At 42.9% G+C, this 27,179-nt stretch overlaps 1 protein-coding gene across 14 annotated transcripts in view; it reads right to left on the bottom strand.

The window, feature by feature from the left end:
- The window catches only part of NRXN3 (neurexin 3), a 1,774,776-nt gene that overhangs the window by 198,635 nt on the left and 1,548,962 nt on the right, over window positions 1-27,179 (bottom strand). For all 14 annotated transcript variants that reach the window (XM_043920656.1, XM_043920646.1, XM_043920650.1 and 11 more), the window contains one exon: window positions 7,696-7,867. In XM_043920656.1, the coding sequence (XP_043776591.1) occupies window positions 7,696-7,867 (172 nt within the window). The remainder of the gene's footprint in view (window positions 1-7,695; window positions 7,868-27,179) is intronic.

Genomic DNA, 27,179 nt, shown 5'->3' on the forward strand with positions numbered 1-27,179 from the left:
ACTACATTTTATTATCCCAGTGACTGTGTAATGACAAAATGTGTTAGATGCGTTCAGAAGGTATAGGAAAGTAAATGTATATTGTTTTATCAATGTTGTAAATGAAGATTTATATTATATGAAACAGAGAGAAGGAAGTAAAAGAGCATATTCTAGTCCCACACTGTCCAATGCCAGTCACCAGTATCTAAGTGTTAGCCTGAGACTTGAATGAAAAATGTGTTTGAAGTAAAGTGAAGTTGCTCAGTCGTATCCAATTGTTTGTGACCCCATGGACTGTAGCCTATCAGGCTCCTCTGGGCCAGGGCTACTTACTTAAGTTTTACTGCGCACTTGAGTCACCGGGGGGGACTTGTTCTATTCAGATTCTGACTCAGAAGATTTAGGGTGGGGCCCAAGGTTCTGCATTTTTAACAAGCTCTCAGGTGATACTGAAGTTGCTGATGCGTGGACCACACCCCAGACCAATTAAATTAGATCACCTGGGCCTGGGGCCGGGGTGCCCAAAGAGTTTTAAAAAATCCCTAAGAGAATCTCATTTGCAGCCAAGTTAAAGAATGCTGCTTCTCTCTCACTCTCTCTCACACACACAACATATATATGTGTGTGTCCCATATATGTATGTGTGTATACATATATATATACATAGATGTGCATGTGCACATATATATATAATTTTTTTTCACCAAAGACAAACCCTAGGAAATTGAAAGTCTCTTGTACATAGAAACTCACCTACCAATGAATCCTAATTCATTCCTGACAAATTGGAAAAAAAAAATAAATGACTGTTCAGCCACACAAGTATTTAGCATACACTGGTTTGATCGATTAATTGATACATCTTGTGATCAAATGTTTGAAGAACTTATTGCAAGGTGGTTTTGAAATACACTTAGCAATGCTCAAACTCCTTTATCGAGTGAGTCTCTCTACTACAGTCTGGAAGCCATGCTCAAATATGGCTTTCTCTTGGGTTGAGTTTATACTTCTTATTCCCTTTGCAGGACTTCACTATCTATGTTTTTTCTCCAGTTGAACTGAAAGTAACACTCATCCTGAACGGATGAATGAGCAGGTAGATGGGGCTTGTTTTAATGTGCGCTTCAACTCTGGCAAGGCCTCAAATGTTTGCAGGCAAAGACGAAAGAAAAGGAAAGAAAACCTCCTGGCTAGGAATTAATGAAAACCCAAGGCCTGAGAAATCCCAGCATCATGTCAAGCACACAGACTTGTTTTTAACCCTTCAAAGTCTCAATTATCTAGGATGAGAGGTGAACAACAACAACAACAAAACTCTCTTATCCCCATGTATGCTGTCTAAACAATGAAGGGATAATAAGCATCTGAAATAAAATATGTTGAAGACCTTCTTTAACTAAGTAATTCTCAACTGGGGGCAGTATATCCCCCAGGAGACAGTTGATGTTCATGGAGACGCTACTGGAATAAAGTGGGGGGAAATCAGGGGGTGCTGCTAAACATCCCACAATGCACAGGGCAGCCGTCACAGCAAAGGATTATTCAGCCCTGAATCGCGACAGCCCCAAGGCTGAGAAATCCTACTAACTAAACGAGCTCAGGCAGGGACTCCTATTTGAGAATGTCTTAATGAAAAAATGAAAATAAACACCTCATAACCTAGTATCTGTATCAGTAAAATGATGACTCGGAGAAAGAGGAAAATGAGAAAGAAATTTGAGGAAGTGCAATCTGAGGATGAGGACGGGAATCTTGGGTCTGCCCCTCAAGCTGTGTGATACTGGGTAAGTTATTTTAACTCTCAGAGGCTCAACAATCTAACCTTAATATGAGTATGGTGGTAATAATACCAAACCCAGTTCCCTCACAGAAGGGGATTGGGAGTAAAGGCAGAGAGGCATAGGAGGGTGCTTGGAGCATCGGTAAGCACTACGTGCATGCTAAGTCACTCAGGCGTGTTTGAGTCTTTGGGACCCCACGGACTGTAGCCCGCCAGGCTTCCCTGTCCATGGAATTTTCCAGACAAAGACATCGGTGCTTAGTCACTTCAGTTGTGTCCGACTCTCTGCGACCCCATGGACCTTGGCCCCCCAGGCTCCTCTGTCCATGGGATTCTCCAGGCAAGAACGCTGGAGAGGGTTGCCATTTCCTACTCCGGGAAGCACTATAGCAATAGTTTATTTATTAGTGTAGTTTTTACTTTCAATCCCTAAAGGTTCTGTGGAACTTGACACATTCAAATATAAAGAAAGAGTTTTCTGACCCATGTCCTTGAAGGGGAGCCACGTCCACATCTTTTTTCAGGTTCTGAGTTGGGTGGTCAGACAGGATTGAAGCATAGTCATTGGTGGGCATTTTACTGACTGAGGAAAGGGCATCAAATCAAGAGCATGTCAGTGAACTCGGTGTGATGTCAAGGAAGGAAGAGCACTGAGACTCTGCTCTTTTCAGCACTGCCTGCCATGGGAAGACGGGGAGTTTTACACATTGAAGCTGCTTATCCATTTTCATTTTCCAGGAAGCCTGGATCTAACCTGAAAAGTCCCATCACTGTACCATGTTCAGGGTTCTGAAAGCCCTGATGACACCAGCACCTGAATCCCAACAGCACCTGAATCCCAACAGCACCCCCTACTCACGCCAGAGAAAGGATCTTTAATAACCTCAGTCTGCTGAGCCTCCCAGGGGATCTAGAGAAGTCACTCAGTCATGTCCGACTCTTTGTGACCCCATGGACTGTAGTCTGCCAGGCTCCTCTGCCCATGGGCTTTTTCGGGCAAGATTACAGGTGTGGGTTGCCAATTCTTTCTCCAGGGGAACTTCCCGACCCAGGGATCGAACCTGGGTCTCCCGCATTGCAGGCAGATGTTTTACTGCCTGAGCCACCAGGGAATCCAAATGCTATTTGAGCGTTTAATTTACAAAGGAGAGTAGTATCTATTAGAGAGTCAATCAACTTGTTCCCCATTGCCAAAATTACCTGTGGCTCCTGTAGAAAGTGAAAGTGAAGTCACTCAGCTGTGTCGGACTCTTTGTGACCACATGGGCTTTTGTCCGCCAGTCTCCTCCGTCCATGGGATTCTCTAGGCAAGAATACTGGAATGGGCAGCCATTCCCTTCTCCAGGAGATCTTCCCAACCCAGGGAGCGAACCCTGGTCTCCTGTACTGCAGGCAGACTCTTTACTGTCTGAGCCACCAGCAGAGCTAGAGCTGGGGCTAAAATTAATTCCTCACGCTGGACCTCACCTTTCACCTCCCCTCGCTTGTCCCTCCCACCGCATTGTGTCAAGAAAGCAATTAGAGGCTTTGTAAGGAACATCCGTCAGTGCCTGGGTGCTAACTCTGCGCCGATTCTTCTTTTATTGTCCTCTCCTGTTCCTGAGCCTTTCTATTTTCAGGTTCAAAGAAAGAAGCTACTTTTGAGTCGGATCTCGCAGAATTAAGAGATAGAAGATTCTGATGGCTACAGAACTATTTTCATTTCGGAGCATCCCTGATTCACAAAAAGCCAGTGCTACCTGCCTTGGGCCCAGCTGGTTTCTAAATCCTTCACCATGGGATGTTTCAGTGGAGTCACATAAAATCCTATAAATGTCTGTGAGAAGGTTCTGGAGTTGACCCATTCATCCTGGCGTACAGGGGCCAGCTGAGCAAAAACGCAGTTTCCTGAGAGCATGGCCTCATGATGGGATGATGTAACTGAAGATTCTGTAGGAGCGCCTCTGTATTTCTCTCCTGTTTAAATTGTAGCTTTAGACAAGTAGGACAACTGGACTCCTCTTGGTGGGGGGAGGTTTCTAGACTTATCACTAGCAGTAAAAAGAAACAGGGTCACTTGTAGCGATGTGGATGGACCCAGAATCTGTCACACAAAGTGGCATAAGTCAGAAAGAGAAAAAAAATATCGTATATTAACACACATATGTGGAATCTAGAAAAATGGTACAGATGAATCTATTCCAGGGCAGGAATAGAGACACAGACGTAGGGAATGGACATGTAATGGGGGAAGAGGAGAGTGGGACTAACTGGGAGATTAGGATTGACGTACACACACTACCACTGTGAAATCGATTGCTCGTGGGAACCTGATATAAAGCTCCGGAAGCTCGGCTTGGGGCTCTGTTTTGACCCAGAGGGGTGTGGTGGGGGAGGGGGGGAGGGAGACTCAAGAGGGAGGGGATATATGTAAACATACAGCTGATTAACTTTGCCGTAGAGCAGATACTAACACAACATTCTAAAGCAATTATACTCCAATAAATAAAATAAATAATAAATAAATAGACTCCAATAAATAATAAAAATAAAACAGGATGGCGTGTGGAAAGGATAGATACGTCACTTTTGCAGAAACTATGTCAAGATCTTGACCAGGTGGCTTTGTTCTTTGACATCTAGATACAGGAGGTATTTTGATCTTATGCTTGAAAAATAAACAAATATTGCCAGATTGCTGTAACAGAGCTTTAAATTTAGTAAAATGGATCCTTTCAGTAGCCACAGGAAAACAAGAGGGAGAGAAAATAAGGTATCCAAAACTGAAGAGGTGAGACACTCCTAGGAAGTCCTAGTCCAACTAGAAAGCTAACTTCCCAAAGCCATTGTCAATCTAGGTAACGGGGAAAAGTGACAGCTTCTTTAAATACTCAGTATTCTTCCAACTGCTTCAGGGAAGCACATTACCATTGTCGTTAGGAGGACAGCTTGGTCTCACTACAAATGAGTCATTTAGCACAGCTAAGAGAATTTGTCTTTTTTTAAAAGAGGATTTTCTACTCCAACCACCTTTGTGTGGTTACTGTATTGATCTTTGTAATATGACACTTTAAGAAAAGGAACAAATATAAGATGACACAAGAAAGATGCTCATTTCTCTCTATTCATTTTTCAAAATATCCCCCAATTTGCTATAGGAAGAATATTAAGAAATTGTGCTCAGCTTGGAATCAGAGAATCTGGCCTCAGTTCTGTCCCTCATTTAGTATTTTCTCATGACCTTAGAAGAAACACAATATCTCCCTGGGTTTCATTTTAAATTTGAAATAGAGAATAAAAATGCCTACCCTGTCTAATTTACAGGTTATTTAATGAAGTAGTCTGAGTGAATGAGTAGAATGAGTGAATATGTAATAGTAAGAAGTGCTAGTCAAAAGTTGGGTAATCCTCGTGGCTAACATTCATTGAGTGATGACTTATCTGCCCCAGCATCACGTAGGATATTTTACATGTATATTCACATTAGCCCTGGAGAGTAAGTATTATCGTCATCTCATTTTATAGACTAGGAAACAGAGACTTGGGAGGATCAACATTTTGATTAAGGTTTGGAACTGGATCACCAAATAGGAGGAATGAGTCCTTATCTAGAGAACTAAGAAAGCGGCAAGAGTAACACAGGAAAATGTGGGGAGGAAGAATCTGACATACTTTTGAAAGTATTATAGAGCCCCTCAGAGGAAAAAAAAATCAGAACTGTTAGAAATTCTTACACTTATTTTACAGTTTTTATATTTTGAACTATATGTGGGGACATGTGCCAAATATTTTAGTGCTTAGGGCATTTCAAGGTCTTAATCTAGCAGGCCTTGGAATTACAACTAATGGTACCAGGATCCCAACTCCAGCCAGTTGACTCCAAAGCCCATACTTATAACTGCTATACTATATCACGTCCTGCAATAATAACACATATTATTACTAAATAACAGTTACCAACAGTTACTAGTCATAATAGTTTTCAGTGGGAGGCAATGCCATTAAAGAAAAGTTTATTCCATTTTGAAAACATAGGAAGCAACCCATAATTTGGAACTAAAGATACCAAGAGATAGGCACACAGCTAGGGTGACGGGTTTTCTTACATATACGTGGCTTTAAAAATGGCCCTTAAAGAGCCTCCTCACTGCTAGCAGCAAACTCGTGAATTCTGTATTGGCTCAGGGCAAGTGTTAGCATCAATTTAGAATCTTTGAAATTCCTAATAGAAACATAACAATCCCTACAGCAGCAGTGGCAGGGCCAATGATAACACACATGGAGAGGGATTGATTTTTCCTATGAACAAATGAACAGTTTTTAGGATTTCAGGCCATTTTGATGGCTCCCACGCCTCAGCCCCAGGAGTCGAAGCAAGAAGCATTTAAAAATCAGGTCTATTAGTGCCTGGTGAATTTGGATGATGCTGAGAATTCACAGTAGCGGCTAACACCTCTGGCTTTCCTCAGAGGCTCAATGATAAACACAGAAGGTCATTTTTGTGCCTATAATAATTTGAGAAGTGCTAAGAGCATGTCGAGAGACTCCCAGCAAAGACTGAGCTGGATACTGTATGGGGAGATGGATATAGAGATGGTGCATAAGTGAGTGGGTGGGGCTTTGCCTTTCAGTACTTTGGGGGTCTTGTATGTTCGTCTGTGAATTCTTCCATAATTCTTAACCCAGACATAGGAAGACTATGGCTAACAGAGGAAAAACCTAGTAGCACAGTTACTTCTGATTGGCTTTTAAAGAAAAGCAAAGCTGACTCAGGCATGAAAAAAATAATCCCCGCCTTCAAGTAATGTTTCTTGGGCCACAAACAGGCAACTGTGCTTTACATATTTCTGTTATGTGTGATGATTATTAGCTCAATGGCTCTTACACTTCTGGAAAGGTGCTGCTGGCTTCCTCACCTCTGGGCCCACCTCACTAAAGGGAAAGTGAGAACAGTGAGAAAATCATGGGCCTTTTGGAGTGTAGGAGATAGAGAGTTAGGCATCACATGCATGCCCACATTAGTGACCAGTTCAGTATTCTGAGCTATTCTCTGGCATCCACCAGGTGATAATGCGGTGATGGAACAACAGTCTTTAGCCAAAGAATTTTTCCTGCCATTCTGGGCACTTACATGATCAGCACTCAGGCTCTCGGGAGAAGTGAAAGATAAGAGGGAAAGCTAAGGGATTATTTGAACAGTCTTTCTAAAGAAGGCAACCTCCCTTCCCACCGCCCTTGATTCAGCCATCTGGCCCTGGGAGTTTGCTGGTGAACTCTCCTTGACTATAAAATTTAAACAATTGATGAACCCCTCTCCCTCCCACACCAGCATGCCTGCTATTAAAACACCTATTAGGACCAATCTCGGAAAATCAAGGTAGGCTAGTATAAGCGCGAGAGGAAAAAAAAAAAAATGGCAAAGTCAACCAAATGAATGAAATTCCACCCTGAAGTTTTTCTCTCCTGGTTACTCTGACTTGATGCTCCTCAAGTTTAGTGAATTTCCTTTTACAGTCTTTCTGCCATCTCTGGCCATCTGTATGTTCAACCACACCTGACCAAACGGTGCCACAACCATTAATCAATAATCACATTGATTATTCCATGAGTGTGGATACTTGCTTATGTTAGAGATGGTAGCCCTTACCTCCATTACTCATCATTTGCAGTGCCCCAGAAAATCCATATAGTCATCGTATATGGTATGAGCCAGTCAGGCACTATTAATCAGACAAAAGAAGTATTCAGTGCATAGTTGGGAAGTCTCCAGAAGCTCCTATCCTGAATCCAGTCCTAAAGAAATGTTCAATAACTTAGCTTCTCATCCAAAAAAAAATGATGTGTGCTTAATAGTCAGTGTTCTTATGATCCGGTGACAGTCGTGAGAAAGTCACCAGCTGGAGGAAAAATGGGAGAACAAAGGAGCGTCTGGTCACCGAGAGTCAAGCACGTACCTGTGGGGTAATGCTCATTCACAGGCCAGTTGTCCACCTGCAGCGTGGCATTGCCGCCGTTCCTGGTGAAGCGCACCACGTGGTATTTGCCATCGTTTACCGGAGTCCTCTCCTCTTTGATGGAGATGTCCACTGTGCCGATATTGAAGACAACTCCGATCTTCCCCTGTTCCTATAATAAAGAGACACAAGAGGCAAGTCACCACCCACTGCAAGATTTTCTCCCTTTCAAGTTGATCCTGAAACTAACAATGAATCTGGAGGTACCCCAGAGAGAGCTGTCAGCTTGAAGTTAATAATAGCATCCTACATTTCTCCATGGGCTTTCATCCCGGACATAAAAGCCAAAGGTACAAAACCACCCAAATTGCTCTCGGAGGCTGCACTGCACAGGTTACATCATCTGATTGCCCTCAACAGATATCAAAGCTGGAACCACAGAACTACTGAACAGGTGAGTAAGGACACTGCAAGATTCTGGGAGATGAATTAGGCCTGTTTTTGAGAAAAGGCTAATCAGACACTGAATTGTAGGTTCCCTCATGATTCAGATTTAGGATTAAAAGGGAAATACAAGGCTGCTTGCACTTTGGGGGAGAATCAAGACCCAGAGGAGGGGTACATGATGGTTAGGAGCCAATTCCTTGGGAGGCAGCACTGTAGATTTACCCCTGGTGACATGTTCTGTAGGTTGAAAGCATTTGGAAAATATGTCCTCAGGGGAGGCAGCTGGAACTGAGCTGGGGTTTTCTGAGTCAGAGGCTGGCACTCTTCCTACGCTTGTAGCCCTATTCCTAAGATTAATCCAAAGAGGGAGGTAATATTCACTGCTATAACTTTACGTTACACAGCAGAAGAGAACCTCCGTGGCCCTAACACAATGAATTCCAGAAGGGTAACACTAGGGCAGTGAAGATGATAACAAGGGTGATGCTGGTGCTGGTGGTGACATCATTCAACCCCTGGGAAGTGCCTAGAAACACCGACATGTAAATAACAGTGCTATTAAAAGTCTTACTCTTCTCCTCTAATAATCGGTTATGACTAAGAGTTGGAATTACTCTTCAGAAGATGACATAGTATCATTATCAGATATAATCAGTCTCTTGCCACCTCTATGAATGTATCAGCATGCAGGGTGTCAGGAGACATCTTTCTCCATTTCTCTAGTTGTCTGGCTTATTGGTTAAACAGTTGGTTGGACTTTCAAAAATAACAAAATTTAGCTGCAATTCTGATGTTCTACAAGACTGAGTTGCAATATTTGTTCCCATACTCTCTGCTATGCTCTATTTCTTTATATTCAAGAAGAAGGAGGAAGAGGAGAAATAAAGGATGCAGAAGAATATGGGAAAAGAAGTCCAGAATCCACATAAACCAAGACCTAGAGATTTCACTGAATCTCAAGTTTAGTAATTTGGTCCATTCGATGCATAAATACACTATTTATTAAGCACTCACTATATACAAAGTTGGGGCTTCCTCTGTGGCTCAGACAGTGAAGAATCTGCCTGCAATGCAGGAGATCCGGGTTTGATCTCGGGGTCAGGAAGATCCCCTGGAGAAAGGAAGCGCAACCTACTCCAGTATTCTTGTCTGGAGAATTTCATGGTCAGAGGAGTCTGGAGGGCTACAGTTCAAGAGGTTGCAAAGAGTCAGACATGACTGAGTGACTAACCGCGCGTGCACACGTGCGTATACACACACACACACACTTAGAGTCAGTAAGAGTTCTGGTGAGATTTTAGGTACTGGCTTCCGTGCAGTTTGCCACACATCACTTATTTTCCCAGAAGACGGGCTTTCCTCAGATTTTCCTGTAGTATGTGAACACACCTTGCGCCCAACAAAAGAATGAATAAGGCCTAGGAGTCTTAATCTTCAAAAGCTGGAATCTAGACTGCTTTCAGCATGCAGGGATACTTAGACATATCACTGCTTCCTTTGTGCCCTGACAGTGCAGCACGCAACGTAAAATGATGTCTGCAATTTCCATGTACTGTTCTCTGGAAGAAGTAATTCAGGTGCCTCCCCAGATGAAGACTAAACATACTCATTTTCTTAAGTTTTTAAGAAACAAGATTTCTGAAGTCCCTGTGTGTTGTGAGTGTGCTCTCAGCTTTGTTTTGCTTTCCTGTCTCTGCGTCTCCGGCACTGACCAAAGTACCTATGATTAAAACATGATGAGTGGGTAAATGAACCTGATGATGGCTTCCTTTGCATCTTTCATGCCTATAATTCATAGTATTATGATCCATTTTATTCTTTCTCCTTAATTCTCTGGGAGTGTAGACATGACAGTATGACTTCTGCTTTTTCTTACTTAAAGAGTTTGCATGAACTTCTAAGGGTGTGTGTGTGTGTGTGTGTGTGTGTGTGTGTGTGTGTGTTGGTACTGAATCATCCCCAAGCCTAAACAAGTAAGGCTATAACAACCTGTGTCTTGCTAAGTCACTTCAGTCATGTCTGTAGCCCGCCAGGCTCCTCTGTCCATGGGATTCTCCAAGGCAAGATCCTGGAGTGGGTTGCCGTTTCCTCCTCCATAGCAATCTGAGTCATAACCTTTTTAGCAGAACGGAAGGACTAGGGGAGTTAAGAAACCATGACTGCAGATACCGTCTCTCTGCTGCCTACCCCATGTGGGCTGTTGATTGCACCACTGCTCTTCTATAAAAAACCACTGTATAAATCCTGGATGTGTGGAACAGACGGTTGGTGATTCAGTTCACCTCATAGTCACTGATTAATCGGGGATGGAGAACAGTTTTAGGGGGAGAGAGGAGACCTTGAAAGCAGCCTTCTGCAGCTTTTCAGCAACAGCAGTGGCAAAGTACAGTTCTGGCTCATTGAGTGGTCTGATCAGCGAGATATGTTCACTTGGGCAGCTTTTCTGCAAGATCCATAATAGATTCAGGCAAAGAAAAGATTTAATCTCTGCCAGAATGAATATTTGGTCCTTATCTTGGGCACCACACATTTGCCACTGCAATCGCTGTTTCGGAGAGGTCTTCTTAGTCCTGCTCGTGCGATGCCCCTGTCAGGGGAGACCTTCGCCCACATGTTTCACTGTGTTTCCCGCAGTGGTTAAGTGTGGCTGTGCTGGACCTCAGATGTGGTCTCTTCCCTCACAGTAATAAGATTTCATTACTGCAACCTCCTCGCCATTTGTCTTGGGACCACAGTGGCATTATAATCCGTGGCTAACTGCTTTGTCTCAGTTCATTACAAGCTTGGTGGCAAATAACCATACATTTGCCCAGGCTTGAATCCATCACGCTCAGCTGCCATGAAAATAAACTCTGCTGGCACAGGTGTCCAGAAAAGAGAAGATGTGAAGGATAAAAGACACTGGCTTTGGAGTCAACCCTGACTAACCTTGGGCAAGTTATTTAACTTTTCTGAACCCACGTCTTAATAAGATATTATGGGGACAGAAGACCAGCTTTATACACTTTGGAGGACTGTTATAACATGATTAATAATCTGATAATCATGAATGTCATGATAGTCATGATTTCATGACTGAAAGGACAAGATTAATATGATAATACTTCATAAATAATAAAATATTACACACATATAAGAGACACATGAAAATAGGAGAATGAACCATCCAATCATTTGACCATTTAAAAGTCTGTGATTACTAGAGACGCTAATTGGTTCAATATGATAAACATGGGTTTTAGCATCTCTTGGTTCAAACAATTGGAGAAGGAAATGGCCACCAACTCCAGTACTCTTGCCTGGAAAATCCCATGGACGGAGGAGCCTGGTAGGCTACAATCCATGGGGTTGCGAAGAGTCCGACATGACTGAGTGACTTCACTTTCACTTTTCACTTTCATGCACTGGAAAAGGAAACGGCAACCCACTCCAGTGTTCTTGCCTGGAGAATCCCAGGGACGGGGAAGCCTGGTGGGCTGCCGTCTATGGGGTCGCACAGAGTCGGACAGGACCGAAGCGACTTAGCAGCAGCTGCAGGGAGGAAAAAAAGCCGCTGACTTTTAAAAAGTATGACCTTGGGCAGGTTGTTTAACTTCTGTGTTTCTTCTGTAAATGGACAAATGGAGGAAGAAAGGTGACATGCAGTGAGGATTTTAGAAGAATACATGCATGTGAAGCACATGGTATATGGCTGAGCATACACTGGGACCTCAGTCAGTTGCCTTTTCTCTTTCTTTCCCCTCATGAGTGTAGCTGAATGTAGAGGCACAAGCCAAGGACCTGTTGGTCTGGCAACATTGTTATTAAGGAATATTGTAGAAATAAATGTGCTGTGCTGTGCTTAGTCGCTTAGTCATGTCTGACTTTGCGACCCCATGGACTCTAGCCTACCTCTGTCCATGGGGATTCTCCAGGCAAGAATACTGGAGTGGGTTGCCACGCCCTCCTCCAGGGGGTCTTCCCAACCCAGAGATTGGACCCAGGTCTCCCACATTGCAGGTGGATTCTTTACCATCTGAGCTATCAGCGAAGCCCAGAAATAAATGTAAATTTTAGCAAATAGAACACTAAAGGAACAAGATTTGCACAGTTGATTTTATACCACAATTTGGTACTGTCTCCCTCTCCACATTCCTTGGTCCCTTTTATAAGCCTCTCCAAGACAAGCAAAGTGTAGCTGCAAAAAAACAGCATGACTATAAATTTTAATAACGCCACACCCTTCACCACTAAAGTTGCTACCAAGGCAATCATTTCAATCTATGTTCTTCCTTGATATTAAATACAAAGACAAGTGGTAAATCAGAAGACATTACCAAAGAATCCTCAAGTGCATTCAGGAAGAAACTGAACAGTAGAGAAAACAGCTGTCTTTAAACCGTCAGTAAGTCATTCTTCATCAGTAATGATTCTTTATGAGCCCACCTGGTTCCTCAAATTAGTCCAGCTCCAGCTTTCTGATCCCTCATCAACCAAATCAGTTACTGCTATGGAGAAGACCCTAGAGATGTTACAATACTGGAGTCAGATTTCAGGAGCAGAAATGCACATGGGCAAGAAAAATCCTCAGGAATAAAGGTGTCCTTGAAGGAAATCTCTTCATTCATTCCACAGTGCCCCTGGAGAAGGCAGAATGCACCGGCTGCTATTTTGGAAAAAGTTGAAAGAAACAGAAATGGGGCCCTCAAACATATGCCGTGGTGATATACAAAGAAAGTGGTTCTCAATACCTCAACTTCTGGCTTCACATGGAATCTGTGAGTTCAGTGTTAGGTGATCACACATAATAACAAAACATATGTGAGCCCTCGTGGGGTCAGACACTGTGAGGTCCACCGTACTCATTTCAGAATTAGGGGTATAGTTAATAAAGTGGTCCTTGGCACTGTTTACTATAGTGGTAGTTCTCCTCCATTATGGGCTCATAGGAAGAGAAATTCTGGGTACCCTTGTGATAGTAGGGCCAATGGACCAATGCTGGCCAATAAAATCAGGTGTTGACCAATAAAATCAGGTGTTGGCCAATAAAACCCTGAGCCATCCATTTAATTGCTGATGTGAGACCTGCCAGAGTTCTCCCATTTGCTCTGAAGCAGGGCTTCCCAAGTGACTCAGATGGTAAAGACTCTACCTGTGATGCAGGAGACCTGGGTTTGATCCGTGGGTCAGGAAGATACCCTGGAGAAGGGGATGGCTACCTCTTCCAGTATTCTTGCCTGGAAAATTCTGTGGACAGAGAAACATGGTGGACCAGACTACAGTCCATGGGGTTGCAAAGAGTGGGACACGACTGAGTGACTAACACTTCCATTGCACCCAGCAAATTCCTGGTAGTAGCTTCTTTGTCAGTCTGGGTCATTGAGTGAGGATGAGAACAAGCCACAAAGCAACAGACATGGAACATGCGAGAAACAAGGCTTTGTTGCTGTCTGCCAGCAAAAGTCTGAAGCTGTTACTGCAACATAACCCAGGCTATCTGGATGCTGAACTATGTGCTCGGCAAATAATTTTAATAGAACAATTTTCAAATTCTCACAATTACCCTCCAAATTGTATAGGTTAAAAAGATGAAGATTCAGAGATTTGAGAGTTCACACAACTGCTAAGAAACATATTTAATATTAGAATACAGGTCCTTCTGACTTTAAAACCCATGGATTTTTCACCTTGTTATGTTTCCATTATATGTATTACATGTTGCAACTGAGTTATATATATACAATGGTATACACATTACATATTATACACTTTACATCTGTATAACCTGCCTGATATGTCTGCCTAAAATACTTGTGTGCATTTCAAGTGTAGGGATTCTAACAGGTGCTCAGTAAATGCTTGCTGAATTAATGGATGAATGAATGAATAATGAATTGGAATGTGTGGTCATGACAGGAAAAATAAATTGTGCTAATAAGCTTTTACACCATGGGAAGTTAACTAGGATTTGAACAGTATAGGATAAAGCAGAGAATTGGTTATCTATATTGAGAATTTTTTTTTGCAATACATCTTAGGCAAAACATATAGTCTCATTATGCTTTATATACACAATCTAAAAATATAAGAAGTGTTAGTCATTCCATCGTATCTGACTCTTTGTGACCCCATGGACAGTAGCCCACCAGGCTCCTCTGTGTCTATGGAATTTTCCAGGCAAGAATACTGGAGTGAGTAGCCATTCCCTTTTCCAGGGGATCTTCCCAACCCAGGGATTGAACCCAGGTCTCCCACATGGCAGGCAGATTCTTTAGTATCTGAGCCACCAGGGGAACACAAAAGGCTAAGGTACAATGTACTTGATTCATCAGATAGTTTTGACTGAGGGAGGTTTTTATTAAACTTCACTAGGATAAAACACCCTGTATTTAGTAGATCATTCATGGGTTCTTATTGTCACTGTTAATAATCTTTCAGTGAAGACTGTAAGTCCATCCTTTCAATGTTATAGTCTCCTTGTTCTAGACCCAGGATAACTGTGAGATAATAAGCCACGAGTGTGCACTTCTGGTGTACAAAGCCTTGTGCTATGAAGGGATTCAAGATCAGGTCTCTCTCAAGAAGTCCAAGATGGAGAATAAACCTATCAGGAATCACTCAAAAGACAAGGTTCCAAGCTGTACTGCTGGAGATGGTTTGAACTCCAACTATCATCCTCTGACAATGACCCAGTCTTCTTCCTTCGAGGAGTTTATGTGTGGCTGTGTGGCAGGAAGGGCAGGGAGGGAAGAAGAGAATGCGTGTTCTGGGTCCCAGAAGTCTTTATGATTTAGAAACAGAAGACCCATGCCCTATCAAGGTTCTGCATCTTGTGGTCCAGCTGATCTGCAAGGGGTCTCAGCTGTCTCTGTGAGAAATGAGGACAGCATCACACAGACAACAGTAATACTAATGCCTGTGTTAGATGGTGCTTAAGGGAAATGAATGAAATCTTGGCAGATTATGACGTGCTGCACAAAGGATGCTACAAGCATAATGTTAACGGCGGGGGTGTAGATGGCAATAATAGTAAAGAGAGTGAGGATAACTGGGTGAGAAACAGTATGACAGATGATGGGTGAGTCAGAGGCTTTTGGACATGCCCTGTAGGATAGTTCTCTGTGTATCTGAAATGACTGTCTTCCATTCGAGATCATCAACTCCAGCATCTGTACAGATTGTCCCCAGAAAATTCCCGTTAAATGGCTTGGAAATAAATTCTATTTTCCTAAATCTGCATGAGTCTCTATGACCTTTGTACCCACCCAGCCAAATTGCATCCACCTTCTCCCCCGGCTACAACTGTGCTGCTCCTGTTGTTTTGCTGCTGTCTGGTTGCATGAGGTCAATCAATTAAAGCGGATTAGATCCACAGACCGAAATACTAACAGAGGGCCAAGAGAGATAAGACTGATAAATAGCTCAAGACAGCTCCTTCTCTAACTCCCAGCAAATAAGAAAAAAAAAAAGAAAGAGAGAGCAAGCATGGATGACGGCTCGGGACAAAAGGAACTCTGACCTGAAGAGGGGAAACCAAGGAAGGACAAGACAGTCGGCGCAAGTAAATAAGATGCAAGTCAGGTCCAGGGCGAGAACAGTCACCGGTCACACACCAGCATCCTGAGTCATCGTGTCCTTCAAACCCACTCTGAACACGCACTGTGGATTCACAGCCCCCCATGTCACACGGCCTGGTTTGGTAGTTAAGTCTGACTATAAAGCAAAAATTGAAGTTCATTTCCGTAGGAGCCTCCGTGTTGCGCCAGGGCCTGGAGCAGTCTCCTGGCAGGATTCAGGGGACAGCTGGCAGGGCAGTGCTGACCGAAACCCAGTACAGACTGAACATCTCCTATAAATGCCTTGTTCCGTCTCCAAATCTCTGCCACAGCTGTGAGGAACCACCCAATGGCCTTAATAAAGAGATCTTAAGCCCTGTGCTCACAGTAACAGCAAAATCCTCAAAATGAAGAAGTAGCATTTAAATCACCAAGAATGCTTCCAGAATATCTGACATCTTCCCTACACATGTACAAAGTGTGGTCCTGGGACCCGTAGCATCAGCATTGCTTAGGAACTCATTAGAAATGCCAATTCTTGGATCCAAAACCAGACTGTGAATTGGAAACTTCAGAGTGGGGCCTAGCAGTCTGCATCTTCACATGCTCTCCACGTGATTCAGACACTAGCTCAAGTCTGGGGACCAATTCTTATATGAATGTCTTGGTTCCACTAGGGCAGTGGTTTCAATTGGGGTGGAGTGGGTGATTTTTGTGCCCAGGGACATTTGGCAAAGCCTGGAGATACTTCTGCTTGTCACAACTGGAGGTGGGGTATAATGGAATCTCGGGGGTTCAGGCCAGAAATGTTGTTCAATTTCCAGCAATGCACAACCAAGAAATATCTGCCCTATGCTATGAATAGTGTCACTGTTGGAAAGTCTTCAGCCACACAACAAACATCCATAAAGCATGCATTGCATGACAGAAACAGGCAAACATTTACACAAACATTTACATTTACAAACATTTACATATGTATGATCTAACCGATTTCTCACAATACCCCCTCTATGAGGTATGTATGCATGCACATAACACAAATACGCACAACATACATATGTCCATAAGTGCATGCCTGTGTACGCACATGTGAATTTTTGCATATTTTGTATAAAACTGTCTGGCCCTCAGAGCGCAGGATAAGCCATGGGCATGAGTGGATAATCTGATTTACCCCTACTCTACGCTCTATTCAAGTGCCCTTTTTATAGATGGAAACTTGGCAATGCAAGCTCACACAGCCGGACAGTGGCGGGTCTAGAACACATGTTCTGTGTTACTTTCTCTGTCTGCTCTTGCAGACACTCATTGCTACTACCCCCAGGAAAGCCTCTAGTCCATCTCCCTGGGTACAATGGCATTAACTGATCATCCCAAATCCATTTTAGTCCCTTGACCCTTCACTACAGGCTAGGTCATTCTAGGCAGTTTCCATGAAGAGGTATCATCAGTTCTAAGCGGGCTTTAAAGGAAAAACTCTGTGTTCTAGAACTAGGTATTCTAGCTCGAGGAGGAGCAATAGCTCCCATAGAAAAGCAAGATGGGTAAACAGCTCACAACCTTTCAAGAACTATTTTGTGATGGTAAGGAAACTTTCATGGATTGTTCAAAGTGCTCTATCTATCTGTCTTTCAAGTGATAGACAGTTAACATTATGGCTTTGAGGAGAGTGGACCTAGGTGAATAATAAACCTCAGCCAAGAATTCTTGGTTTCACAAATAAAGCATTCTCAGTCAGTTCCATAGATTAATTCCCAGACTAAACCCTATACCATTTTCTAGCTGAAGAGGAAGAAAAAAAAATAGTATACACATTTCAGAACTGAGAGATTTATTACTTTGGGATTATCAGAAAATACAATGTAGATGATTGCATCTTTTATGATGCCTTTGGAGAGCAGGTATGTAAAAGATTCAGGAGGCAGAATGGTCTGAAGTAAAGACCAGCAGCTATGGGCCAAATCTGGCTGGTGCCTGTTCATGTAAATAAAGTTTTATTGGGACACAGCTGTGCTCATTCGTTTCTACGTGGTCTCTGATAGCAGCAGAGCTGAGCAGCTGCAACAGAGAAGTTTGCTGACCCCCATTGTGAAATCTTGCACAATGGACCGCTAGTTAGGATTTTTTTAACTTTAGTGTTTGACCAATAGTTTAGGTTAACGTGGTGAGAATAACTCAAACATGAGTGGGAGGGTCAAATGGGGAGCCTCCACTGGCTCGCTCAGCTATTACTGACAAATAGAGCACATTTCTAATAATATGAAATATATAAAAATCCATCCAATTGAGGCATAAACTAATCTATCTCAGACCCATTAAGGGTAGTTTAGATACTACAATCAATTCAACATAGCTGTTTGAAGGTAGGCAGCTGCGGATACAGAGAAATAAATTTGAGGCTGCTGGCAAAAGCTGATGGTGCCTAGAAGAGGCTGGTAATGGAGGAGATGGAGCAGAGTTGTAAAAGATATTAAAATTATAATGATATGACATTTTCCTTCTGAAAATGTGTCTGGTTCTGTGGAGTGAATCATGTACATGCTAAAGGCTCGGGACTCTAAAAGCCAACACATATCACTCTGATGCCAGGACTGGAGTTTAATCCATTAGATGGAATGAAAGAAGAGAATATCATTGCAGCCCAATGAATATCTCCGTCTCCAGGGCTCCCATGCATCTGTAAGACACCTGAGTCCCTGGAGTGATAAATGGTGATTCACGGAGCTCTCTTGGTTTACCTGCAAGGAGAATCGATGGTGTCATCATTTTAGGACGAACATACTGCAATAGAGACTCATTTTTCCTTTGCTAGTTATCGTAAACAAAATGGCCAGCAGACTCTAATATATCAGCAGGGCCTGTCTGCACTCAGGGACAGTGGTGTGTGTGTCCTGGAGATAGTGTTATAGCTTGGTATTTCATCCAAGTGATGGTTTATGATCCTCCTCTTTGTCAACAATCACCACTGTAACAGTCTCTTTGGGATCTTATCAGTATTTCTAATTCAAAAGGTTGATTCTGACCTACCCACATTGGCCATAATAAAAGCAAGAGAGGGAAGCAAAAAAAAAAAAAAAAAGGGAAATTTAAACAAGCTGGAGCAAATAAGAAGGCAGGCTTTCTGGCCTCCAAGCCGGTTTCAAAGTCACTGTAGGGAAAAGTAATCCGGGTGTTCCAGCAAAAGTATGAAAAAAAAAGAACACTTTCCCTGGGCCCCGGGTGAGATGAGTGAAAGTCACCCAAATGTGAGACTTGAAAATATGTCACAGGAAGATGACTTATGCCTTTGGAAAAGCGTCCAACATAGCAGCATTGAGAATTATTTCAAAGCTGCATGATCCTTTGATAGAATAATTAGAGAGCACATCTCCTTATCTTAATTTACTTGAGTTTAGTTTGCTACCAAGCTGTAAAGTGAATACGTCTCAGCCGAGTGGGAGAAATACCCCTGAGATCCTTGGAAGCCGTTGTTCGTCTATGATCTGGCATGCACTGTGGGCCACCCGGGAGCTAACCACAGCTTCAAATACACAAATTATCCACGGAGTTTATCATAAATCCATGCACAATATGAAGAAGTATTTCTATTATGGCATTTAAAGGGCACAAACATTCCTTATTCTCTCTCTCCTTTATGAGTGTGCTACAATTTTATCCACTGATATAAAGATGGTAACTGTTTGCATCCAAAAGTCTAAGGAACACATTGCTAGGGAAATAGAGGTTGTGGATCTCTGCATGCCCACATAAGTGTGTGCACGTGTGTGTGTTGAAGCAAGACCTCAAAACTTAACGTACCCCAAAGCTAGTTTCTCGGATCCTCTCCTTCGTATTTTAAGTAAAGGGATGCTGATTCAGGAGAACCCAGGCCTGTGTGCATCAAAAAGCAGCTGTGGTCAAGCTTTTATCATTCCCCCGGATCCCCTGAACAGTGAGTACAATACTTGGGACTTTACTTCCTAGAAGCCTTCTGAGGAATGCAGATCTATCACACACAAAACTCAGCACAAGCTATGGAGTCACATGATCAGGCTGATCTATGGTCAACATGAGCTCCAGGGAATGAACGGCTTGATCATTCAGGATTACTTATCCAGTAACTCAGAGGCAGAACAGATCTCCTAGGCTGGCTCACACCAGCACCGAATGAGGTATCCTTTCTGACGTGGAGAAGAGACTTCCCTCTGCCAGAGAGTCCAGTTTTCCTAGCCAGTGGACAAAGACTTACAAGGCTAAATAATACCCTGCATACATGCTGTCCCAGAGCCATCTTTAACTAGTCACCCCGTAATCCCTCCAGTATCCATTCAACAATGGAGCTGATTGTTTGCATTGATTCATTTCAATTTTTTCTTAATGGAACAGTTCTTTCTTCCGGTTACATCATGAGCATCATGAGGGCAGAAGATACATTTTGATTGTCTCTGTCTTTCTCCATATAGACTGACACAGGTTCAGCTGAGCACCTGAACAGTGGTTACAGCATCTTTGCATTTCTCAGCAAGTAACACTTGAGTGTAACATCTCCATCCATGGTCCATTTATTGCTTTGCAACTTTGGCTATGATTTTGCTTTGAGTGCTTTTGAAAATGTGACCCATGACAACGACTCAGGGGACCGTGGACATTAACTTATTTCACGCAGCCTCCTAAAGCAGTATTCAGGATAATTGCCCACAAGCCTATGCAGCCCCAGGAGAACTTGCTCCATTGACCTGGAGGTGAGAGGTTTAGTAATCCATCACCAGGGTCCTCAATCCACTCTGATTTTTTTTTTTTTTTGTATTTGAATTAGATTCAAATAAAAGTCCTAGGGATGGACAGGACTCCGTCCCATTACCAGTTCCTTGAACTATTTGATTCTCATGAAACAACATTTTAACCCTTGAAACATCCAAAAGTCCAGACTTTCAGGAGACTCTTTCCATTTTCCTGCCTTCTCTGCTCCTCAATGCAGTGACCGCTGGTGAGTGTAACAGCCAAGCTCTGCCCTTGGGGACCTGTTCCCTCATCACAGTTGTCTAGGGCCACCTCTCAGTAAGCTGTACTATAATCTCCATCCACTAGTCAATTTGCACTAGACTTACCAAATTGAGGATCTTTACACATAGTACCATTTCTAAAACGATACCTTTATTTCTCCAAGTCAATGTCACATAAGTCTGACTCAAGTCACAGAGAACTTGCAATCAAGTATCTACGGATTATACACTCTAGACAGGGCACTTTGTCAGACCAATCAGAAGCTAAAGAATAGATTTAGCATGATTCAGCCCTTAAGACTGTAAACTCAGTACCATTTTCCTATATTCCATACACGTGTTAATATACAATATTTGTTTTTCTCTTTCTGACTTCACTCTGTACAATAGGCTCTAGGTTCATCCCCCTCATTAGGACTGACTCAAATGCATGCTTTATTGTAGCTGAGTAATATTTCATTGTGTGTATGTACCACAATTTCTGTATCCATTCATCTGTTGACAGACATCTAGGTTGCTTCCATGTTCTAGCTACTGTAAAAAGTGCTGCAACCAACACTGGTATACAAGCATCTCTTGCAATTACGGTTTTCTCAGGTTACATGCATGGAAGTGGGATTATTGGGTCATACGGTACTGACGAACCTATTTGCAGGGTAGCAATGGTGACACAGACATAAAGAACAGGCTTGCGGACACAGTGGGGGAAGGGGAGGGTGGGGCGAATTGAGGGAGTAGCAAGGAAACATACATTACCATATGTGAAACAGATAGCCACTGGGGATTTGCTATGTGTCACAGGGAACTCAACCCAGTGGGATAACCTAGAGGGTGAGATGAGGTGGGGGAGGAGAAGGAGGTTCAAGAGGGAGGGGCCATAGGCATACCTAGGGCTGATTCATGCTGATGTTTGGCAGAAACCAGCACGGTATTATAAGGCAATCATCATCCAATAAAAATTTTAAAAATAAAAACATCTAGAGTCTTAAGAAGAGTGTAAACTCCACCATGATATTGTAAAAAGGCAATAGTGTTGGAATCAGTAGGCATGGATCTCAGTTCTAGTTGTTCACTTAACGCAACACGTGGGACCAGTCACAAATACTCTGGGCATAGTTTCCTCAGGTGTCAGACAGGGTTCGCATCACTGACCTCTCAGGTGGTGATGAAGGTAAAAAAGAGAGAGATGTTTGTGATAGCTACTTGAAAATTATGGGGCACAGAAAACAAAAAGCATCTCATTACAAAATAGGTGGGGACAAATGCAAAGGAAAAACAAGCACACGATTCTCTAAATTAAGAAAGAAGGAATAAAAATAAACATCTCAAGTCAGTCCTTGACAAATCGCCCAGGTGACTGGCGGGAGAGGATTTAGTGTGTGTCCTCAGGACAGAAAATGCCACCGTATTTAGTAGGGAGTCAGGCCAATGATGGGGAAGATGTGGGGTTAGATCAGACGTATTTAAGTAATAAAAATGAGGAAGGAGGAAAGGCGGAAGTTTAGAAGGTTGATACTATTGGAATGGAAATGAAATTCAGTCTGAGATAGAGAAAAATAGGCAATACTTGGCAAAAAAAAAAAAAAAAACTTGAGAATATCAACCAGCTAAAACTTCAGTAATGTTGCTGAGACACAAACTTCTGCATGTTAAGATAGACTTCAGGGCTCAACATATCCAAGCAAAGAGAAAGCATGTTTAAGGTTCATAAGCATTCTAAATATTGGAGAATATTTTCTTTCTTGCCCAAAGGGCCCTCCCCAGACTCCCCAGCAAATGTTTCCTGGATAATGGCTCAATTACATTTATGGAAAACTATAGACTCAAAATAAATCTAAATAAAATCCTTTATTCCCCAAGTGTGCCCTGCTGTTAATTCCCCAGCTTTCTGCCGCTGACATTTCTCTTCTAGCAGGAAAATGTTAGCTGTTTAAAAGGACAAGGGTTTGCGCTGTGCTTACACTTGACCTTGGCCCAGAGGCTCAGGGCCCATCACAGTAGACACCAACCAAGTTATGCTGGAGCACCCGTATTTCAGCAGTCAGCAGTTATCTTACTGTTGCTGACTAGTCCTATCTCTGCTCAGTGACACCTTTGAGTCATTTAAGGCCGTGACTAAGGTCAGAGGAAAGTGAAAACTTAGAAGGAGAGGGAAGGAAGTAATAGGGAGACAGATAAGGAATTAGATGAGTATGACTAAAGCTATCTGCCAAGCCTCATCTGAAAAAATAGAGAAAAATAGCTCCCTAAACCCCCAACCATAGGTGTATTTCTTGCCATTCTACTTTGTACTGACTTCAAGAAACTTTCTGCAGGCAAATACCTGAGGTCAACACCTTAGCAAGCTAGCTACAAGCAGAAACACCTTCCTTAACAGACAGCAGGATGAATTTCTGATTCAGTTGCCAAAGGATGACTGCCGATAAGCCATTTCACTTGTGCTCACCAGACAACCAGGATCATCCACAGAAACAAGCACACACGGCATCTAAAACCAAGCATCCAAGACATATAGGTCTCAGCTCCACTCTGGTCCAGGGCAGAAAGGACCTGCAGTCAAACGTCTACCCCCAGAGGGACGGATTAAACTCCAGTATTCTTGCCTGGAGAATCCCATGGACAGAGGAGCTTGGCGGGCTAGAGTCCACGGGGTTGCAGAGAGTTGGACGTGACTGTGAGTGCATGCGCGTGTTGAACCTGGAACCTCTTGGAAGAGTAATGAAAGCTGTGTTCAGGTCTGATTTTTCTCCGTTGATGATTTTTCTCCAATAAAAGCTTATTAGTTGTGCTGTGTAAAACAGAAGTTACAAATAATCTATAAGGTAGACCAGGCCCTCAGATGTATACTATTTTATTTTCAAAGGGAGGTACTCATAGTATCTTTTAAAATGTGCCTTAGTTTTCAACATTTAAAAGTCAGAAGGTCTCTCATAAATAGATTTCTACAATCTTTGAAAGCAACACTGGGTAGCATGTCTAAAACATGATTAAAGGCCAGAACTGATCGCAGGAAGAAGGCATGCGTGCTCAGTTGTGTCTGACTCTTTGTGACCCCATGGACTATATCCCGCCAGGCTCCTCTGTCCATGGGATTCTCCAGGAAAGAGTAATGAGGGGCTTCCCATTTCCTTCTCCAGGTCCCTACACAGGGACCGAACCCACATCTCCTGCAACTCCTGCATTGGCAGGCAGATTCTTTACCACTGAGCCACCTGGGAGGGCAGAGCAGAAAGGCACTAGTTGCCCAATGAAGAGTCTCTCCCACCCCCTACTGACTCTTAGATGAGAAGTCTGAGTGTAGCTTCCCATCTAACACTTGTTTTGCACTGTAAAGATGAAAGGGGCTTATAGGGTTGGCCAAAAAATTCTTTCAGGTTTTTCTGTAAGATGTCATCACATGACTAGGAATGTCTCTGAACCTCCACAAAAGACATATCAAGAACCATGGGATTCAAGAAAAATAAGAGAAAGTGCATTTCTTTTTTCTTATACCCCATTCCATTTTAATCACTTAAATTATCAGTCTGCCCTTTGTAGATGATTCTGGTTTGTTTTTTTTTAACACCTAATGTACTATAATAGTCACACTATTAAAAAATATATATATATATTTATATATTTATTTATTTATTTTTGGCTGTTCTGGGTTGGGACTTTGATGTGATGTGTGGGCTCTTTGTTGCTCCTTGCAGGCTTTCTCTACTTGCAGTGAGCAGGGTGGGGACGACTCTCTATTTGCAGTGTGTGGGCTTCTTTTGCTCAGGAGCACAGGCTCTAGAACATGCAGACTTAGCTGCCTTGTGGCATGTGGGATTTCCTGGATCAGGGATTGAACTGGTGTCCTCTGCATTGGCAGGCAGATTCTTAACCCCTGGGTCACCAGGGAAGTCCCACATACTTTTGAGAAAGACAGGTTTGGCTTTGGATCTTAATTCTATCACTTACTTGACCAAATTGTTTAGATTTTCTAAGCTTCAATTTTCTCATCTTTAATGCTGAGAAAATATTACCTACCATAAAAGCTTGTTATGACGATAAAACAATCTATGCAGGCAGCTAGTGCACAACAGAAGATACTCAAGGAATTGTTTTTTTTCCTTCCCCTTTGAAGGGTTGGGATGAATTAAGCAGACTCGATCATAAAATCACACACACATCTGAAGTGCCTGCCAAACTGTAATGACCCAACTGCTGCTTCAGAGAGATGGCTCAGCTCAAGGTTTTAATGCACTTTTCATGAACTGAAGCACAACAACAAAATCTATCACTGTTAGGCAACCTCATAAGAAGATCCGATTTAAACAAAATAGACTTCCTTCTGAGCTCTGAAATATGGTAGCTACCTTCACCTTGACTTAGAGACACACCAGTAGGAAAGTACAGTTAGCCAATGAACAGCAGGATTAATAAATGCCAGCAAAGATAATGATAATAAAATGCATCATCGCAAGTTGCCTAAGAGAAGACCATCCAGTATAGAAAGGTACATATAAATTTTATGCAAACACACTTTTAGTTCTGTGAGTTCATATATCTGCATGACTACAACCATCGAGAAAAATTTAATGTAGGCCACTGCTCTAGAACGACCATTTAATTTTGAACAGACCATGATATTGAAAAAAAATTAAGTTATATAACACACTTGCCAAATAAATAAAAAATGTTCATTGCAATGTAACAGCTAGAAAAACAGAATCGCTACTCTACCATGTAGAGGATTAAGTGGGCAATAAATCATAGCCTTCTCCATTCTGAATTCCAAGCCAGTTGAGAAATAGACCCAGCCTAAAGGACAGCCAACTTTATTGCTTGTAAAGCTGAATGCGGGAACTGGTCTGGGACGAGAATCGGACCTAGCCTTACATCAGACTTCCTACTCGTATTTCTTGTCCCCTTCTCTTCTCCACTGCCAACTGCAAAGATGAAACAGGCCTGAGCCTGAGTGTACTCAGCACAGCGATAAAAATGCTCTCTGAACAGAAAGAAGGAAAGGGTCTCACCAGATATGTGCAGACCCTTCATCCAATCCCACCACTAAATAAGGAATTGGAGAGAAGGTACAAGTGTCACACCTAAATTTTCTTTCCAGGACAGAGAATTGCTTCATAGTATACACACACATGGGGCTTCCCAGATGGCACTAGTGGTAAAGAACCCACCTGACAGGAGATGAAATGCAGCAGATGAAAAAGACATGCTGATCCCTGGGTCAGGAAGATCCCTGGAGGAGGGCATGGCAACCCACTCCAGTGTTCTTGCCTGGAGAATCCCATGGACAGAGGAGCCTGGCAGCCTGCAGCCCAGAGGGTCACACCAAGTTGGACGCTACTGAAGCGACTTAGCACACACGCACGCAAATATCTACATGGATGGGGGAACTATCTCTTTTCTATTTCTGAACCTTTTCTTCAGGTACCCCTACCAATAAAGATTGACCCATAAGAGCAGCTTTTGTTGTTTAGTTATTAAGATGTATCCAACTATTAAGTGACCCCACAAACTGTAGCCCCCCAGGCTCCTCTGTCCATGGGGTTTCCCAGGCAAGAATTCTGGAGTGGATTGCCATGCCCTCCTCCAGGAGATCTTCCCCACCCAGGGTTCGAACCCGCGCCTCCTGCATTGGCAGGCGGGTTCTTTACCACGAGCGCCACCTGGGAAGCCCTTATAAGTGAAACTGGAGAGGCAATATTCAGGCACCTAAAGAAGACTTGTTATTTGGAGGTTAGTATATGTTTAGAGGTTTGAAATGTTTACTTTATGGTCATGGTGAAGCTGCCTTCAACTAACCAGCTACCACTAACTGTTGATAACCACCATTGCTCTGTTGATTACTGAAATTCTTAGCAATGTGTAGCTGACATCTTAGACTTTTGGACATTGCAGTGCCGGAAAGAATACCAGAAAGAGAAATGTTAAATATGACGTATGGGGCTTCCCTGGTGGTCCAGTGGCTAAGACTCTGCACTCCCAACGCAGGGGGCCCGGGTCCAATTGCTGGTCAGGAAACTGGATCCCACGTGCTGCAACTAAAGAGCCTGCATGCCTAAATGAAGACCTCGCGTGCCACAACTGAGAGCTGGCACAGCCAAGTGAATACATCTTTAATAAATCAGTAAATATGAATTATAAGCAAAGAAATCGACAACCCTATTTGGTAAGGTTTTCGGAGGCCTGTGGAACTTTCTTTACGTCACAAACTTCTGCCTCCAACCGAAGGGCCCAGAGCTTGGCTGTCATTTGCATCACCAGCCAGGATTCTTCAGCACAGCCCAACTATGCCGTCAACCCACATCCCAAGGAATGCATATAATCACCATATTTATTGTGATGACCCAGGCAATAACGATACCCACCGCCTGTACGGAAACTAAAATGCACGTGTCATATTGGAGATGCTACTTGTTCAGGCGGCGTTGCCTGTCAGCTGTCTCTGGCCAAGTGATACAACCTACAATTTAGTTAACAAACTGAGACACCATAGAAATCAGTGCTCTTAACAGGCTTCCTGGAATCA

Source organism: Cervus elaphus, chromosome 12 (assembly GCF_910594005.1).
Source record: "Cervus elaphus chromosome 12, mCerEla1.1, whole genome shotgun sequence".
In the NCBI taxonomy this organism is placed as follows: domain Eukaryota; kingdom Metazoa; phylum Chordata; class Mammalia; order Artiodactyla; family Cervidae; genus Cervus; species Cervus elaphus.